This window comes from Pseudorca crassidens, chromosome 5, assembly GCF_039906515.1.
Source record: "Pseudorca crassidens isolate mPseCra1 chromosome 5, mPseCra1.hap1, whole genome shotgun sequence".
Classification (NCBI taxonomy): domain Eukaryota; kingdom Metazoa; phylum Chordata; class Mammalia; order Artiodactyla; family Delphinidae; genus Pseudorca; species Pseudorca crassidens.
In genome coordinates this window covers 43862130-43882158 of record NC_090300.1, presented here as the reverse complement: position 1 = coordinate 43882158, position 20029 = coordinate 43862130, and the positions used below count along the sequence as shown (strand labels likewise).

Sequence of the window (20029 nt, the reverse complement as noted above, 5' to 3'; positions counted from 1 at the left end):
TTTGCCTCCGTGTGTTTTCAAAAAAATGTTGAGTCAAATAATATCTTAAGTACTTTATTTAAAATATGCACAGTTATATCAAGAATGAGGCAGATTTTTGTGAATCCTTGTGGGTAGCAAGTAAGTGTGCCCAGTTTATTACCGATGGGAAGATTGGTGGTCCTCAAGATTCTTCTCAGTGTACACACCTTCCCTGGGGGGATTGCAGCCAATTCTGTGGCTTCAACCACCACCTCTACTGAATGTATTTTTATGACATGCAGCTGCCTCCTGGCCGTATTCCATGTCCCTGAGCACAAAGAATGTAGCACCAACCCTGCTGCCCCTCCTCTTCCCATGAATGGCCTCACCACCCACCCCACTCACCCCCAGCTAGCAGCCTGAGGGGCATCCTGACTCCTGTGTAGGAGGCTGCACTTAGACCCCTAAGTGGACGGGAAGGGCAGACTCCTAGGTCGTGCATGCAGCAGGCCAGAGGGCCCTAGGACTGGCGCAGCAAGCAGTTTAAGCTTTAGACCTGCCGGCTGGCGGAAGTGTCGCCTCCTTTGAGTCTCAGCTGTTGGTGCCCGAGTGGCTCGGGTGAGTTGTTCCATGTGTCCCTCTAACTCGGGTGGGGCGACGAGGACACTGAACTTTAGGAGACTTGGAGACGGATGTATGGAGCGCCTTGTGCAGCCACTTTCGTGCAGGCCCTATTTACACCCTTTAATGATTCACTGCGAGCTCTAGGCAGGAGAAAACCAATGTGAAAACAAGCTAGATGGAGTCTGTATCTCAGCCTTCCCTAGCCGCATCCTTGGGCCAGACCCTGCTTTCCAGCACAGTTCTCTCCCTCCCTGATGTGTATACGTTTTGTTTTCTTTGTTTTTGCATTTTACTTTTTTTAATTTAATTTTTATTTCATATTGGGGTATAGTTGATTTACAATGTTGTGTTAGTTGCAGGTGTACAGCAAAGTGTTAGTTATACATATATCCATTCTTTTTCAGATTCTTTTCCTGTATAGGTTATTACAGAATATGGTGTAGAGTTCCCTGTGCTATACAGTAGTAGGTCCTTGTTGATATCTATTTTATATATAGTAACGTGTATATGTTAATCCCAAACTCCTAACTTATCCCTCCTCCCCACCTTTCCCCTTTGGTAACCATAAGTTTGTTTCTGAAGTCTGTGAGTCTATTTCCGTTTTGTAAATAAGTTCACTTGTATCATCTTTTTAGAGTCCACATAGAAGTGATATATAATACTTTCTCTGTCTGACTTACTTCATTAGTATGATAATCTCTAGGTCCATCCATGTTGCTGTAGATGGCATTATTTCATTCTTTTTTATGGCTTAGTAATATTCCATTGTTTTTAGGTACCACATCTTTTTTATCCATTCCTCTGCTGATGGACTTTTAGGTTGCTTCCATGTCTTGGCTATTGTAAATAGTGCTGCAGTGAACATTGGGGTGCGTGCATCTTTTTGAATTATGGTTTTCTCAGGGTATATGCCCAGGAGTGGGATTGCTGGGTCATATGGGAGTTCTATTTTTAGTTTTTTTTTTTTTTTTTTTTGATACGTGGGCCTCTCACTGCTGTGGCCTCTTCCGTTGCGGAGCACAGGCTCCGGACGCGCAGGCTCAGCGGCCATGGCTCACGGGCCAGCCGCTCCGTGGCATGTGGGATCTTCCTGGACTGGGGCACGAACCCGTGTCCCCTGCAGCGGCAGGCGGACCCTCAAGCACTGCGCCACCAGGGATATTTTTAGTTTTTTAAGGAACCTCCATACTGTTCTCCATGGTGGTTGTACCAATTTACATTCCCGCCAGCAGTGTAGGAGGGTTCCCTTTTCTCCACACCTTCTCCAGCAGTTATTGTTTGTAGACTTTCTGATGACGGCCATTCTGACCAGTGTAAGGTGACACCTCGTTGTAGTTTTATGTTTTGGCTGCCGCTGTGCAGCTTGTGGGATCTTAGTTCCCCGGCCAGGGATTGAACCCAGGCCCTCTTCAGTGAAAGTGCCGAGTGCTAACCACCGGACCGCCAGACAATTCCCATGTATCCTGCAACTTTACTGAATTCATTGATGAGCTCTAGTAATTTTCTGGTGGCATCTGTAGGATTCTCTATGTATAGTGTCATGTCATCTGCACACAGTGACAGTTTTACTTCTTTTCCAATTTGGATTCCATTTCTTTTTCTTCTTTGATTGCATGGCTAGGACTTCTAAAACTATGTTGAATAAAAGTGGTGAGAGTGGACATCCTTGTCTTGTTCCTGATCTTAGAGGAAATGCTTCCACCTTTTCACCATTGAGAATGGTGTTTGCTGTGGGCTTGAATAGGTTTTAATAATGCTAAAAAGAGTGAGCATATGTTGGACTTTTACCCCGACCCAGGCACAGTCGAAGCCCTATTTGTGCCATGTCTTACTCTCCACAACAGCCTAAGTACTGCATTATGTTAACTGGGGCTCCCACAGACTTTGGGATCAAGTTCCAAGTTGATCCCAAACTTTTTTACAAAAAAGAGGCTTTTGTGACCTTGCGCCAGCCTCCCCAGACAGCCTTTTTTCTAGCTTCACTGCCTTCCCTGGAACGCCAGGCCCTGCACCCCATTCCCACATCTTCGCCTGGGCCCCTTGCTCTAGATAAGCCCCCCCTAAACTGAGTGCCCGGCACACGTGCAGCTCTGGCCACATAGATGCGCTGCACTGTTGATATATCTGTTTCCACACAGGAAGTAGGTTTCTGGTCAAGCTGGACTGGATGTTCTGTTTCCTTGTGTATCTCTGGTGCCTGGCATAATAGGTGGCAAAAAGTGAATGCGAAGACAGACTTGTTTGTATGAATTCTATAATTTGTATGAATTTGTCATGGAAATCAATGTTTCAGCGTATACCAGGGCTTGTTTCAAGACTGAGCATGAGCCCTAAGCAAACTGCTCTCGTACGTGTGCTCTGGGTGCCCCCCGCCCCGTCTCCCAGCAATATCCATATATCCACATGTTTAAATATTCTTTACATAAATAATTGCCACAGAATCTCGCCCTCCATCCTCTGGTTTCCCAGAATTTTTTAAAAATCTGTGATGGGAATAGATGATATCTGGTCTACTTCCAATAAGTCAACCCTGTTTGGTTGTTGTGTTCTTGATTCAAGGGAAATTGTTGTTTCCAGAATCTAACTTAATCAACACTATGAAATAACTTCAGCTCCAGGCAGCGGAAGTTTCCTTTCTTCTCTAGAAAACACTCCTTTTACTGAATGGTCACTGTGGTGTTTAAAAAAAAGTTGGCCAATAACATAAAGTTCTTCTAAACAGTCTAATATGCTTCAATGATATGGGTATATATACTCTAAAACTCTGCATTGGGTGCACGTGTGGGTGCCCCCCGCCTACCCTAGGTCCGGGTGTGGCTGCTTCCATACTGTCCCTTTGGCCTCAGCTGAGGTCTCCTCCTCCTAGATGCCTTCCTTGACCACCTTAAGGAAAGTAGCCACTCTGCCCCACCGCTCTCTCTTCACCATCTGAAAACCCATTATTTATTACGGGGTGCACCTTTGTCGCTGGATCCCGTGTTCAGCTGTGAGTGGCAGGAGGGGGGCCGCTGATGGGGCCCAGCGCCCTGCACAGGGCGTGGAGGGGCACTCCATGGCTGGGGAAGGAAGGAAGGCCCCTGCCTCTCAGCCCTGTGTGCTCATGTCTGTTTCTCATCTAGCTGCTTCCACAAAGCCAACTTGTAGCTTCAGGACCACTGTTTCCCCCTCTCAGCCTCCCTCCTTGTGAGTAGCTGTCAAATCAGCCAGCAGAGTGTCATGATAAGCCCAAAATTTGGGATCTTCTCTCTTTGTGAAAAATCAGCGATTTTATTCAGGTACGAATGCTAGAGCTGCAATTTGCATGTCATGTTATTCTCAGAGAGCGAGCGGTTCTTGGATATGAAGGTGTTAACAGAGCTTCCACGAGGCTAAAGTTCTACTTCTGTGTTTCAGATTAATCAAAAGAAGGAATATAAAGTTGACCTGGTGTTTACCACGGAGCTCTACAACCCAGAGGTAAGCTGCCATGGTTTGTGAAGTGTGCTATTAACAACTTGTATGAATTTTTTTTTTAAAGTGAGACTCTTAATATGTAGTGACCTGGAGGTTTGCCTTTTTTTTTTCTTTCCTGCTTTGTTTTCTATTTGTTCTCAAGAATTGAAGACAGCGCTAGGCAGGACCACTTCATGGTCTCACACAGGGTTCCTTTTACCGCGTCCACACAGCCGCCGTCCCCTCCTTCCTCTGCCGCTGGGAGGGCGTTTCACACCCCCTTTGGACCCGGTGCCCCTCCCTAGCACCTCCGAATCCCCAGAATGATTCACTCTCAAATGCCAACCTTCTCTCCTGTCAGCTGGTGGCATTTCTCGTTAGCGTGCCGGCATAGCACGAGGCCACCTCCAGGAGCTTCCGTGCACAGAGGCATTCCGCAACTCAGAGCAGCCCACGTGCGCCGCAGGCATCTTCAGCCTCTCCTTCTGACCCAGCGGGCCATGGTCACCAAGTTTTCTTTCCCCACCACCTCCCCCTTCGCAAGAAGAGAGGAAACAGAGGACTCATACAGAAATTAGAGCCAGATGGACTTCCCGGGGCTGGGCCAGGCTGGGAGGCAGCACCCGGAACCGGGGTGGAGGGACCAGCCCAAACCCCTTTGTGTGGCGCGGAGTCAGAGCAGGGGATGAGCAGGCAGCATGGGCATTATGGTGTCTCAGGAAGGCGGAGCTTCGGAGAAGGCATAACCCCTCCGGCTGATGCTTCTGGAAGAAAGCTTACCAGCATTCACAAACAAGTTCTGACAAGAAAACACTATGCCAACTTTGCTAATTAACCTAAGAATTAACGTTTTCTTAAAGCATATGGAAGGTGCTTTTGGTTTCTGTGTTGCAAACGAAGTGTTAGATTAAAGCTAAAAGGAAAACAATTACTAGATTACTTTGACCAACTGTGCTTCTCTGAAGGGCTAGCTAATTGAAATGCTTCCTTTCGGGAGGTAGGGAGAGTTCTTTCATCTTCTGGCAACTGTTTTGATTCTGTGGAGCTGTTTGGGGGGAAAGGGAAAGAAAAACAAAAGGGGACAATACCTATTGCCTTTTCTCTTCCCTGGAAACGGTTTTGACACCAAAAGAGTCCACGTACCAGCCCTGTCTTCTGCCTTTCATAAGCCTCTTCCCCATCGCTCCCTTCACCGTTTTCCTGTATTGCACCGATCATTAGGATTTTAATGTACCACTTAAATTTGCTCTCCTGTAAACCAGCACTACGGGAGAAGACGCTGCCCACTGGAACGCCTATTTCAGTTTTTTTGCATTAGTTCAAGGAGGGGGCTTATTTAGCAGATCCAATTTTAAGTATGGTTTGTTTCATTGTGGGCTTTTTCTTTTTGTTGTCTTAACTGGGACTCCACCCAGTTTAAATGACTGTAAACGTGAAAAGAACTCAGTTGCTCAACCAACCATGTTGTAACAGGAGTTACAGCCCATGGATGGGTTTTGAGTGCCGCCATGAACCCTCTCAGATTCTAGGCCCAGTGGATGGTATGAGTGAATGTGCATTTTTCTGGGAAGCGGTTCCCTGGCTTTTATTGTCGGGTTAAGGAATCAGTGACCTAAAAGAGTGGAGAAGCACCGTCCCAGAAATGAGTTGTACTCTTGATGTCTACTTAAAGCATCCAGCTACCCAGCTCCATGTGTCTCTGGATTGGAAAGTAAGTGAGGGAGATCCCAGAACACTCAGTGTGTCTACCTTTAAATATGAGTGCAAGCAGACTTCCTTCGGTCACTCAGGTAGTTGAATCAGTCCCATTTGGGTGATCTGTCCCTCCACTTCTTCTAGATTAGACCTCGGAGTAGAGAGATGGCGTTCTCACAGAGCTGGGGCCCTGGCATCACACAGACACAGCTCAGGTCCTGGCTTACCACTTACTAGCTGTGAGACATGGAATAGGTTCCTCTTTAAACTTGTCTTAAACTGTAAAATTGGAATAAGAGGACTGAATTCATCAGGCAGCATGAAGACACTGTCATTTGTGTTGATGGGAATCAGCTTCCTTTTGGTTCAAGTCGGCCAGCTTGAGGGCCAAGTAAGCATTATGTTGGTTGGTCCACGGTAGAGAGGAAAGTACCTCCATCCTAGCTAGAGGTTTGAGCCGAGTAGCACCCACAGATGTCAGTGGTATTTCTTTGGAAGAGGCCCAGCATTCTTTCATAAGGGCACCATCAGAAAGCAGTTTTTTAAATGACAGCAAAGACTGAAGATTGTTGTGTTTGGCTGTGAGCACAAAAATCATTTTCTACAAAGCAAAGAATACTACATATGGATGCCAGTGCATACCTGCCATGTACAAGGAACTCCCCAATCTTGTGTGTGTTTTTCATTGGAGTGAGTGGGGAGTGATAAGGAACCATTCTAATTCCAAAATCTTTCTTTCAGGAAGGTAAGGAACATCTGGGGAAATGTTCTGCTCGAGTGTTTTTCAGGAACGAGAAACCCAGACCGGCCATTAATATAACGTGTACTCGGCTCATTGAGAAGAAGACAAGACAAGAAGAAGATTATCAGCTCTACAAGTACATGAAGCAACTTAAAAACCTCTTGGATGTTGTCAGCATACCTGGTATGAACCAATATCTGGAATTTCTATATTCAGGAATGCATGTCATTACTGTATCTTAAAAAGAATGATCATGGAAGCAACCTAAATGTCCATCGACAGATGAATAGATAAAGAAGATGTGGCACATATATACAATGGGATATTACTCAGCCATAAAAAGAAACGAAATTGAGTTATTTGTAGTGAGGTGGGTGGACCTAGAGTCTGTCATACAGAGTGAAGTCAGTCAGAAAGAGAAAAACAAATACTGTATGCTAACACATATATATGGAATCTAAAAAAAAAATGGTTATGAAGAACCTAAGGGCAGGACAGGAATAAAGATGCAGACCTACTAGAGAATGGACCTGAGGACACGGGGAGAGGGAAGGGTAAGCTGGGACAAAGAGAGTGGCATGGACATATATACACTACCAAATGTAAAATTGATAGCTAGGGGGAAGCAGCCACATAGCACAGGGAGATCAGCTCGGTGCTTTGTGACCACCTAGAGGGGTGGGATAGGGAGGGTGGGAGGGAGACTCAAGAGGGAGGGATATGGGGATATATGTATGCATATGGCTGATTCACTTTGTTGGACAACAGAAACTAACACAGTATATTGTGAAGCAGTTATACTCCTATAAAGATCTATGTTTAAAAAATGATTATCTAAAAATGTATCCCCCAAATGGCAATTTAATTCAACTACAGAATGTGGTACACCTGATTATCTGAACAAAATTCACAAGTATCCTTTTCCTGTTTTCCCCCTCGAGTACAATATAGTGACTCCACTGAAAACTATCTGTGCCCCTTTAATCTGCCCACTTCTCATCCCAGACGCAGGGCTGGGCAAGAGCCGGACTCCAGGGAGAAGAGGTGGAGGTCGTTGCAACAGGACCCACACGTAGGGGTGCAGTTCTCAGGGTTGAGTCCAGAAGCTGAGGAGAAAAATTCTAGAGGTTTCTGGTGGTGGCTTTGGAAACTTTAGGTGACGGGACCCCATCCAGGGCCTCTGTCGTGTGCATCATGGCCTTCTGCACCAGGGCCAGGCGAGCTGTCTCGGGGCCTTGCTGGGAGACTGCAGGGAAGTCAAGCTGATCTCATTTTAGGTCCAGAGCTAATGGGCGGTGGTGCCGTCTCTTATAAGAAATGAGCCCTGCCACTGAAGTGACTCAGCTGAAGTGAAGCAGAGCCCATTTGCGCTGGCACTCAGCAGGGTCTGTGGACAGCAGCTGACACTTGGCACTTACCGGCAAATCCAATCTCCAAAACCACAGAAGTCATCTCTGGACTTGCACTGGGGTATTAAGCTTGACATCTGACCACCACAGCGCTTCCTGCCCCACTGTCTCTCTCTCAGTTCACTCATTTGCCCGGAGACTGTGACAGGCCCGCGTCAGCATGGAGGACCTGTGGTCTCCATTTCTGGCTGCATCTGTGTCCCATCCATTACTGAGACTAAGTGTTCTGAAAAACCCGGAGGTGGGATACTGCACCTTGGCGTTTCTCGAATTCAGAAGCTTGGCTCATTCGCATTCTAGTTCTCTGACAACTTGGATTAAATCCTGTTCCAAAGAATTATGAAGAAAGTTCAGAATCTTACATTGTAGTAGCATTTGTTTATATTTAACTGCCTGAAATAAATGGGCCATGACTAATACTTAAAATCTATGGTTATTTAGGGATTGGTCCCCTCATTAGCATTAGTTGGGGAAATAGGGTTTTATATATTCTTCTTAAAACACAAATTTTAGAAATCGTATTGGACCCTTTCTTTGAAAGGGTCTCAGTCCTTTTGCCACAGGGTCTCTAGATTCTGGACAATTTTTAATAATGCAGGTTAACTGGATCCTGTTCAGTTAAGTCCTATATGCCCACAAGGATTATTCTGTAACAGTCTAACTTAACGTGGCTGCTGTGAAGCTTTGAAAAAGCTTTTGCTTAATATAGGGCACGTTTTCATCAACAAAATCTACAAGTTCTCTTGTCACTTTAAATTCAGCAGAGATGTTTAATGGTGCTTATAGCCTGTATATCTAAAATTATCTATTTAAAACTGAAAAGGTTTGGTTTTAGGTAAGTTGAATCAAAACCTATGTTGGAGCAGCCAGTTCAGATCTCAGCAGATCCCATTCAGTATTTAATCAATCCAGGGTATTTGACTGTTGAGCAGTTTTCTCTACAACTGCTAAGTGAGAAGATCTAATCCATTTTAGGCTATCCTTGCTCTGCACTGTTTTTCCCCTAAAAAAAGCAGTTGTCTGGTTTTTATGAAGAGTAGAAATTTCTCCTCTTCTAATGAATTCATAAACTTCCTATAGATGAGCCCAACTACATGACATACAAAAGAAAAGACTGGGGACCTGGGAATAACCAAAGTCCTAAGTGACTCTGTAGCAGTGCTACTGGCATTTATAACTTTCAGTTGTCCTCAGTATTCACAGTATTTTGTATAACTAATTTTTCTTCTATGGTAATTCGTTTTGATCTCACAAGTTAAACTCCTAGTGGCACTGTAAGACGAAGGAAGTCTGTCACTCTCTCGCTTCCACACACACGACAGGAATTCAAGGCTCAGCTCAAATCTCATCTCTGTAAAGCTGTCCCCAACCTCTTCAGCCCAAAGAAACCCCCCCCTTCCCTGTGTCCCCTCAGCTCTCTGATGCTCCCTTTTTCTTAAGGAAGGTGTCAGCTGCATTTCCACACTGTCAAGTGGAGGGTAGGGCCTCTCTTTGCATCTCTCACAGCACCCAAGCAATCAGTGAATGCCTTCTGAATTGACTACCACTATAAACCGGCCAAGTCTAGTTCTACCAATACAGAGCAGAATTTATGCGAAAGATTATTTTACTAAGAAGGATTCATTTCCTAATAAGCTGTTCGTATTCCTCACATATTATACTATCATTGGGCTTTAATATACACTATCTCTTTCAAACTGCATAAATGATGGTCCATGAATAGCTCATAAATTACTTGCTAAAATTTGAGTTCCTAAAAGTCACAAGAGGTAATTTATTAGTCATTGTATCCCTACCTATAGCAGTATCTGATACTAAGTAGATTTTTTATAAATGTTTGCTGAATTTAAAAGATTGCAGTTCCAAAAACAATGCCACAGGAAAAACCCACTTGATTTCTTTATGTGGTCAAAAGTGACAGATGCCGCCAATACACAGATTAGCTTTAACGCCAAGGATCAGAGAAGGACAAAGACGTTTGGTAGACTGTCAAAGACCAGCACATTGACTGTAGACCCAAACCAGAAGGTAATGTGGAGAAGATGACTGATAGATGTTTCCATCTAATTAAAAGATTTTAGATTAGAGGTTTTAGATTAACTTTGAGTATCATTATAGCTCTTAGTTTGCATTTATATTGTACAGCCAATAGCCCTTAAACTGTTTTATAGTAGCTTTACTCAGCAGGGCAAGTTGAAGCATGTAAGATTCCATACAATACAGAAACAGACAGTCACACTTCACTACTGAAACTTGTAATATTTTGTCCTGAAAACGTCTTAATATGAATGTACTTTTTTTTGTGCCCTCAGATAGTCATGGACATATTGATCCCTCTCTGAGACCCATCTGGGATTTAGCTTTTCTGGGCAGCTCTTACGTGATGTGGGAAAAGACAACACAGTTTTTACACTACTACATGGCACAGCTCAGCAGTGTGAAGCAGTGGGTAAGAAAAACTGACAATTAACTTGTACCACAAGAGATACAACCAATGCAATGTTCTTAGACTAAATTAATGTGAACTTCTAGATCTGTGGCAAGAGTTTTAATTGCATTTCATTAACTCAATAAATATGTGAATGCCAGGTATGGTTGTGGGGACTGAGGATATAGCACTAAACAAAAAACTCAGTGTAGCTCCCCTTATTGAGACTAATTCTAGCAAGAGAAGAAAGACAGTGAAGCGATAAACAAGTAAACATGTGGTAGGTGCTATGGAGAAAAATAAAGTAGGGAAAAGGGAATGCAGGGTATTGACAGAATTAAACTTTAGTCTAAAGCAAGGCCCCTCTAATTTAAGCAGAGGTGACACTGGAGCAGAGGCCTAACGGAAGTGAGAGTGAGCCACGCCTCCAGAAGGGAAGGCATTTCAGACAGAGGGGACGGAGGCAGCATTGTGGCTGATGGGTTGGAGAAACAGCAGTGAGGCTGGTATGGCTGCAAGAGATTGAGCACGGGGAGCGTGCCGGGAGATGAGATCGGATAGAGGCGGTCAGTTCATGGAAGGCCATTAGAAGGACCCTGTCTTTTACTCACTACAGGGTTTTTAGCAGAGAAGTGACACGATCTGACTTACAACAGGATCATTCTGGCTGCTGTGTTAAGAACAGACTGTAGATAGACAAGGGTGGAAGCAAGGAGAGCAGTAATGTACTGCAGTAGCCTGGGCAAGGCCTGGTGGGAGCTCGGACCAGGGTGGCAGCAGTGGATGTGGTGAGAAGTGTTTGCATTTTGAAGGTAGACTGACAGTATTTGTTGATGGGTTAGATATGGATATATCCAAGAATGAGAAAAGTCAAGGATGATTCTTATGATTTTGGCCTGAGTAACTGGATGGAAGGATAGAGTTTTCACTTACTGATTGGGGAAGACTACAGAGGAACAGATTTGCGTGGAAATTAGCTTGAGTTGGAGCATTCTAAATTCCATAACCAAGCAGAGAATTTGTATCGTCATCTGGACATAAGAGTCTGAAGTTCAGGGGAGATGTCTAGGCTGGAGTCATCACCACATAGATGGTTTTTAAAGCCTCAAGAGTGGATGAGATGAGAGAATGAGTGTAAACAAAGGAAGGTTATGTAGGGATTGAGTCCTGGAACACTTCCAACTTTAGCGGGTTTAGAGATATGAGAAAGAAGTATTTCAAGGATGAGAATTGACTATCTATCAAATGCTGCTGGAAAGTCAAGAAAGATGAGGACCGAGAATTGCCATTAGGTTTAGGCAAGCTGGAAGTAGATGGAGAGCTTATCAAGAGCTGTCTCACTGGCACAGTGTGGGCAAAGTCCTGATTAGAATAGGTTCAGGAAAGAATGGGAGAGGAAGTGGACACTCCATGTCTTTCAAGGAATTTAGCTATAAAGCGGAGTAAAAGGGAGGGAGGGGGCTAGAGCTGGAAGATGCGTAAGCACAGGGTTGAAGGAGGGTTTTCCGTTGTATTTTTAGATTGGGCAATTTAACGGCATATTTATATGTTGATGAGAAAAATCCAGTAGAGAGGGGCAAAGTAGGACTTGTAGGGAAGAGAAGGAAGACTTGTTGGATTTAACATCTTTGAGGAGATAAAGAGGATATGATCGATCCAGGAGATGACTGGACAAGGGCACAGAGTTCACCTGGAGCAAGGCTTTCAATGTGGCACAGATGCTGGTAGGAGGGTGGGTATCACGTGGCGGCCTGTGGAAGTTCTTTCCTGACTGCTTCTGTCTTCTCAGTGAAAAATGAGGCAAAGTCACCAGCTGAGCGTGAGGATGGAACAGGAGGTGAGAGGGGGTGGGAGTGCGTGGATTCGAGCATCACGCAGCACTGCAGGCCTCTGAAGGTCTGTGGTCGCGAATCTAGAGAAGGGCCAGTCACTCAACTGGTGGGGTGCGGACAAGGAGGTGGCTGAGGCACCTGTCATGTGGAGCGGGAGGGGCACTTCCAGAGTAAACAGTATCAACTACTCAGAGGCAGGCGGAGCCAACCATAAATACACATTTCTAAAAATCGTTTTCTTCACGGGTGGCTGAAGCAGTACATTCGCCATGGATGGAGAGCAGTGAGTATCTTCTGAGTACAAGGAGTTGCCTGGCGTCCAGTCAGCATTATTCATGGTGGTAACAGCTCGGTGTACCTTTCAAAGGCCACTTGTGAAGCAGACAACTGTTTGAAATGTAGTTTCATTCCTTATCGAAATGAACGTTTCTTTCCCCTATGGAGTGGCTTTGATAGAAATGGCCGTGTAATTGACTGCTGTTACACCAGGAGTTAGGGCACAGCACCGATTCTTTGGCTGCAGGTAAAAAGTTTCTCTCGTCTACCAAGACAATCGTGTCCTCCACAGAAGGCTTTTCCTTTAACTGAGAAGTTAGGGGAAATTTTTTGTTTAGTGTAGAAAATGGCGTCAAGATAATAGAACTAATTTTAATGAATGTCAGAGGAAAACTCAATAAGAATAGAGCAACAGGGACACAAAAGAAAAAATTAGGATCTTTTAATGGCATTGTTTTCCATTCTTCTGCATTTATAAATGACACATCACCTAAGTAAACACCAGGACTTACTATGGTTTGAAAACAGCAGCCCCATTTCTCACTCATTCTAGCCAGTCTGTCTTTGATGTCCATCATCTGTCCATTAATATCCCTACAAGTGGGAAAGTGGGGACAAATGTAATTGTAGAGCTAAGAAAACAAAAATGCAGGGGGAACAGGACTTTTAGATTTTTTTACCCTGTGGTGTCTGTGTTTTAGATAAATAGTAATTGAAGATGCAGCTGACTTGGTTGGGTCACCTAAGGCAAATGACTTCTTCTCTTAGGGCTATGAAATGAGGGTCAACAAGCTTATTGAGTGAAGCCCTCGAAACTAACATAAAGCTAAAATACGGAAGCAATTGGGAAATTTGGATTAAGGTTGATATGCATTTCAGATTAGAGTTTTTTTTTTTTTAAAAGCCTACAGCATCCAGTATTCCCAGGCGGCCTCCCATCCAAGTTACTAATCAGGACCAACCCTGCTTAGCTTCCAAGATTAGAGTTCTCTTAAATAAAAGCAAGCACATACCCAATAGATTTTCAAATTCTGCTATTTGGTGGTTACTAAAGATTCTTGTGATCTTGCAGAAAAATAAGCAACATAACAACAAGCAAAACAAGCAATAATTTCTAAAAAAGTCACCACAATCAGAAAGTCTAGGGACTGTCCCTGGAGACCAGAAGCAGGACAGTAGGGCTGACAAAGCAAAGACAGAAGCAGGGAGTGACTGGAGGTGCCCGTGGCCCAAGGTAGCTCAGGAATCTATAGGGATTATAGTTTTTTCCAAAAGCTTACTGGGTGGGAATTACTCTCTCTCCACTCAGGGATAATCCAATTGTGTAAGGCAGTGCAGCCTTATAAACTTCACAGCCCCAAATGAACACAGCCTGAGAGAAGAGTGGGCTAAGAAATAGCTGAAATACAAATATAAGACCCATCTTACCGGCAGTTATTGCCTTAGGACTGAAGAACAGATGTCATTCCCAAACCATGAGGACTAAGCCAAGGGCAGGGGAGATACTGATGGCTGACACCCTTTAGCCTTTCTTTAATGTGAACTGAGAAAAGTAAAACTGTTACTTTTCCAGCATTGTTCCAAATCTTATCAGTACCAGATACTGTCAGCATCCCAAACTATCTAACTGGCAGCACATCACTGGCAGCCAGCCCAAGTCTTCACCCTAACTAGAGGCCTCCATCGGCCGACAGTACATTACAGAAACCATTGTATCTACCTCATTCTGCTAAGAAATCTACTTTTCACTTGACACCATAAAACTCCTTGAAAAGAACATAGGCAAAACGTCCTCTGACATAAATTGTAGCAATGTTTTCTTAGGTCAGTCTCCCAAGGCAGTAGAAATAAAAGCAAAACTAAACAACTGGGACCTAATCAAACTTATAAGCTTTTGCAGAACAAAGGAAACCATAAACAAAACGAAAAGACAACCTACGGAATGGGAGAAAATATTTGCAAACGATGCGACCAACAAGGGCTTAATTTCCAAAATGTATAAACAGCTCCTACAATTCAATATCAAAAAAAAAATCCAATCAAAAAATGGGCAGAAGATCTAAACAGACATTTCTCCAAGGAAGACATACAGATGGCCAACAGGAAAAAGATGCTCAACATTGCTGATTATTAGAGAGATACAAATCAAAACTACCATGAGGTACCACCTCACACTGGTCAGAATGGGCATCATTAAAACATCTACAAGTAACAAATACTGGAGAGGGTGTGGAGCAAAAGGAACCCTCCTACAACTGCTGGTGGGAATGTAAATTGATACAGCCACTATGGAGAACAGTATGGAGGTTCCTTAAAAAAACTAAAAATAGTTACCATATGATCCAGCAATCCCACTCCCGGGCATACATCCAGAGAAAACTATAGCTTGAAAAGATACATGCACCCCAACGTTCACAGCAGCACTATTCACAATAGCCAAGACTTGGACGCAACCTAAGTGTCCATCGACAGATGAATGGATAAAGAAGATGTGGTATAGGCACACAACAGAATACTACTCAGTCATAAAAAAGAATGAAATTCTGCCATTTGCAGCTTCATGGATGGACCTAGAGATTCTCATACTAAGTGAAATAAGTCAGAAAGAGAAAGACAAATACCATACGCTATTACTTATATGTGGAATCTAAAATATGAAACAAATGAACTTATTTACGAAACAGAAGTAGACTCACAGACGTGGAAAACACACGGTTACTAAAGGGGAAAGGGGGTGGGGGAGGGATAAATTAGGACTTTGGGATTAACAGATACAAACTACTATATATAAAACAGATATGGACTTCCCTGGTGGTGCAGTGGTGAAGAATCTGCCTGCCAATGTAGGGGACATGGGTTGGAGCCCTGGTCTGGGAAGATGCCACATGCCGTGGAGCAACTAAGCCCGTGCACCACAACTACAGAGCCTGCGCTCTACAGCCTGCGTGCCACAACTACTGAAGCCCGCGTGCCTAAAACCCGTGCTTTGTGACGAGAAGCCACCACAATGAGAAGCCCGCACACTGCAACGGAGAGTAGCCCCCGCTCACCGCAAGTGGAGAAAGCCTGAGCGCAGCAACGAAGACCCAACGCAGTCAAAAATAAATAAATTTATTTAAAAAATAAAATAACCAACAAGGACCTACTGTATATCACAGGGAACTAGATTCAATATCCTGTAATAAACCATAATGGAAAAAATATTAAAAATATGTATAACTGAATCACTTAGCTGTATACCAGAAACTAACAACATTGTAAATCAACTAAACTTCAATTAAAAAAATATCAACTTTTGATAGCATATATTAATAACCTAAGCCTACTTATTCTCTACTAAAACCACACTGGTTCTGCTAGGGATCATTCCTTTTTTTTTTTTTTAGCGGGGAGGGGAGCAGTAGGGGTAGGGTAGGTCACGAGTAAGTATAAGGAAACCAAATACTTCATTCTGTCTCTAGGAAGATTAAAGTGCTAGGTTATCAGAAAAATGTGACAGTAAATCATCAATTTGGACTATAAGGATTTGACACATGTGATGATTTGAACAAAACCGAGGAGATTATTTCTGAGTATTAAAAATGATGGCTTCCTGGCAGAGCCTTGCTTGGTGTGGGCAGTGCCCCCTGGGTACTTTGCCAGGCTGGGCTGCGCCGTGTCTGGGCTGCAGCTCTTTAATAAGGCCTGGTTTGGTTTGGTCTAAGGGCGCTTCCCCCTGAAGGAGGAAGAATCTATGAACAGAAACATGAGGTGTGTCTCAGGAGCCTTACTGAGGAAGGTCTTAATTAAATGAAGAGGGTGCCCAAGCATTATAATAATCCAAATTTTTGTTTGGATTATTAAAAAATGGGTAACACTTGGTATTGAGCAGAAGTTTGTCAGATGGACTTGGAACGCCATGATTTGTTTCAAGCCTTTCTTCCTTTTTGCCTAAAATCTGGGGATTGCCATGATTTCCTTAAATGCTATTTTCAGAAACAGAAAGAGGCACTGTCCTGAAAAAACACTTTATAAGACCAATTTTTTAACTGTAGAAATACATGGTAAACAGACCTTGAGAAAAAGTGCAGGCAGCACAAAAGTCTGAGACAAAAATTACACAGCACAGCAGCCAGCTGTGTCAATATAGTCCAAGGTCAACATCGTCACCAAATAAGAGTCAGACAAAGGCTAAATGGACCCCCCAAACCCAGCAATGCCCAACTGATAAATGGAGCCTCCAGAAACCGTTCCTTTAGATAAAAGATGCTAAATTTTCTCTCATGAATTCTGACTTTGCAGCCTGTGTTTTGGATATTTGCTTTCACCATTCATGGGTACACTGCAAGGCAGAAGGGAAACCTACCCAATGACGCAAAGCACCACAGAAAAGCAGTCACTTTCTGATTGATCCAGGCCCTCTCTTGTATCATATCCCTCCAGTACCCCCTCCACCTGATGGAAATTTCACGGCTTGTAAAAGTCTTCATCAGGGTAAGCAAAGGGAAGATAAAACTTAATATCAAGTCCTTTTTGTTTTTGCATATTCTTAGTCTCAATGAAAGCCTGGTAGATTAAAATCATAATCCAAATTAATTTTTTTACTCCTTCTCTTCCATTTTTACTAGTAAAGGGAGAAGCACTTTTGTGCCCCAACCTTTTCCCCTCAAAACAGTTACTGTCAAAAAGAAAGCAGGAAATCAGTTTAGTCACTCTTAAAATTTATAGAAATCAAGAGAATAAAAGAGCTGAGGGAGACTGCCTGCTTACCTATAAAATGTGCTGGTTTTAGAAGCAGTGTGGTACCGCATGAAGGATGTGGGTGGTGGAGTCAGTAGATCTGGGTTTGAATCCCCACTTGTCACCTACTAGTTGTAACCTCACGTTGCCTTCCCTGTAAAAGACAGAATTCCATAAGAACATGTATAAAGTGCCTAGCAGAGAACCTGGCCCATGGTGTCCTTCTAGAAATCCTGATTGCCCTGCCCCTTGTCTTACTGCCTGGCATATCAGGGCTATAAATCAGCTTGAGGTGCATATACAGTATCTAGATTCCTTAGCTTGTCAAAAGATTCTCCCTATTCTCATAGACCTTAATCTCCATCAAAACCCATAAACATTAGAGAGAAAAAGTGACAGAAGGACCTTACTAGATTATCATGACAGTGGCAAAACAGTAAGAATCAACAACTTCCACATCTTAATGCAGGATACCACCAAAGGAGATGAGGCTAGAATCAAAGAGGCGGCAGGTGATTCAAGGCACCCATCCACCCATTCAAGGCAGGTGATACAAGATGAGCCTTCCAAATTCTAAGCTAATATAAACCCACACTATCTATCGCACTAACTCTTTCTTTCTTCTTCTAGAAAACAAATGAAGATGCAATTGATTTTGATTATACTGTTCTACTCCATGAATTCTCAACACAGGTAAAACAAAACGGTATATAGAACTGTTTAAACCACAAGTTTTTGCAGATCATAATATTTTAGAACTCTTATTTCCCAGGAAATGATTCCCTGTCATATTCACGTGGTCTGGTACCCTGGCAAACCACTGAAGGTGAAGTACCACTGTCAAGAGCTACAGACACTAGAGGAAGCCTCTGGAACTGAAGAGGCATCAGCTGTGGCACCGACAGAGCTTAGTAATTTCTGAAAAGCAAAAAAGATCTGTTTATACCAAATTCTGAACAAAATGATTATATTAAATAGCCTAAATCATTATTCTAGTAAAATAGCCAAGGTACAAGGCATTCTAATAATTTGGGAAAGCCTGTGATTACAAGTAAATACTCAAAAATTAAAAGATACTGGGATTTTTGGTTTTCGATTGGTTTGGTTTAGTTTTCAACTGTGGGAGCACATGCAAACTGAACTCTGCTCAGTGCTAAACAGTTACTCTGCAGGTTCCTCAGGGTTTCAGCCCTAAAATGTAAAACCAAGTCAGTTAGTGTGTGCTGCAGCTGGACCAGTAAGTATTTTAAAACATAACAATAAAATTGATGGTCACATCTATAAATCTGCATTTCTCAATATTCTGAACATATTGTAGCTAACTATTCTGTGTTGTTAAATTGCTTCTACCTAGTATGTAAAAAAGATAATATATTTCAATGAAAGCAAATTGTAGGGAAAATATTACCTGTTTAAAAGGAACTTTACTATTTTTTATGATTTTGAGCAAGTATTCCTTTTAAATTTGATATCTACTTTTAAATGTGTTTCTAAATAAAATGTGTTACATGTGTTTGTAGAGATTTGTCTATATAGGCAAAATTTGTGCTAAGCTGGAATTAAAGGATATTTATATATTAATAAAAACTTTACAAATAAAAAGAGTGTCTCAGAGATAAAGCCGAGAGTGTCTCAGAGATAAAGCCGAGTGTCTGCAAACATGTATTAAATGGAACAGTGATGTAACTGAAAGTACATAAAGTATTTACAATTTTCATTTGTAAGGACAACTTGGACCCAGTGTTGGCCTAAGTAATTTACAAAAACAAACAATATGTACCATTATCAGATTCGTGGAGTACCTCCCCAAGGCAGGAAGAATTGATCCAGGAAATGTGGCCAGCATTTGCCTCTCAAAATTAGTATTTAATGGAATGCTTATATTCATGTCTCAAAACCCCTAGCCGGGTTCCTTGATCAGTAGCTGGTTAGGAAGCATCAACCTTTTTAAAACATACCAAAATGTTACCTTTATGTCTGTAGTAGAAAACTGAAAAAGTTTATACTAAATAGAAAAAATTTTAAGACATGGACTCTTACAAAATAAAAGTAAGATGAATTATACTGTTACTTTTTAGCAGAGGCAGATCATGTATTATTCTGTTTAAAACCCCAACCCCTCTGCATTCATCTTCCCAACATCCTCTGGATTTAAGGACTGTAAGTTTTCCAAAGCACTGGAAACAATCATTTAAAGAAAACATCAGATCTCCCACATATATGATAATGCAGAGAAAATACTTTCCCTAAGATATCAAACAATCTAGTGATAAACAATGCCAGAACCAAGTAATAAACTCTTCTAACTGAAGTTCCCTAAATATCTTGGAAAAAAAAGTGCCAAGAGCATTATAAGAGCATATTCAATGTCCTGTGATTTTTAATCTTTCAGTGTCACGTTAAGAGCTAGAAAGGGGTTTCAGCTTTCTTGTCTCAACTTTCTAAAAGTCCTCTCATCCTTGTAAAGGCATTTTAAATTAGTGAGATTAGGCTCACAAACGTGATCATAATTCAATCAGGTAAGGAAGCTAAGGTGGTAACCCTTTAACAGATTTCGGTATAATCGATTATGAAGGTGAATTTACACATATGACATACAAAAAAATTACCTAATTTATAAATTTACAAAACCTATAAGTTAAACCAACTAAAAATTTCTCAATTTCACCACCAGAACATCTTTTCTAGCACAAACTCTAGAACTGCTGACTTGATTTTACTAATACTGATTTTGCTAGCTAACAGAGGAGAAAAATTGCCTCATCTGCCTTGATATAAAATGAAAACCTCTAAATTCCCTAAGCCCTCTTTTATTCATTAAGAGTCTAAAGAATTCTGAATCACTCTGACCCAATGACAGTAACAGAGAGCATCACATTTATTTTCCTAATCTCTTTAGAATTTTCAAAAA

At 42.4% G+C, this 20029-nt stretch overlaps 1 protein-coding gene and 1 long non-coding RNA gene across 3 annotated transcripts in view; both read left to right on the top strand.

The window, feature by feature from the left end:
- RARRES1 (retinoic acid receptor responder 1) overlaps positions 1–18738 on the top strand; it is a 103292-nt gene extending 84554 nt beyond the window's left edge. For both annotated transcript variants that reach the window (XM_067737879.1, XM_067737878.1), the window contains 5 exons: positions 3979–4041; positions 6454–6637; positions 10176–10312; positions 17749–17811; positions 17891–18738. In XM_067737879.1, the coding sequence (XP_067593980.1) occupies positions 3979–4041; positions 6454–6637; positions 10176–10312; positions 17749–17811; positions 17891–18040 (597 nt within the window). In that variant the 3' untranslated portion in view covers positions 18041–18738. The remainder of the gene's footprint in view (positions 1–3978; positions 4042–6453; positions 6638–10175; positions 10313–17748; positions 17812–17890) is intronic.
- Positions 10319–13913, top strand: LOC137224854 (uncharacterized). The gene is made up of 2 exons (XR_010943535.1): positions 10319–11024; positions 11116–13913. It is a non-coding gene; the product is annotated as an uncharacterized lncRNA (long non-coding RNA).
- Positions 18739–20029: the final 1291 nt, after the last annotated feature.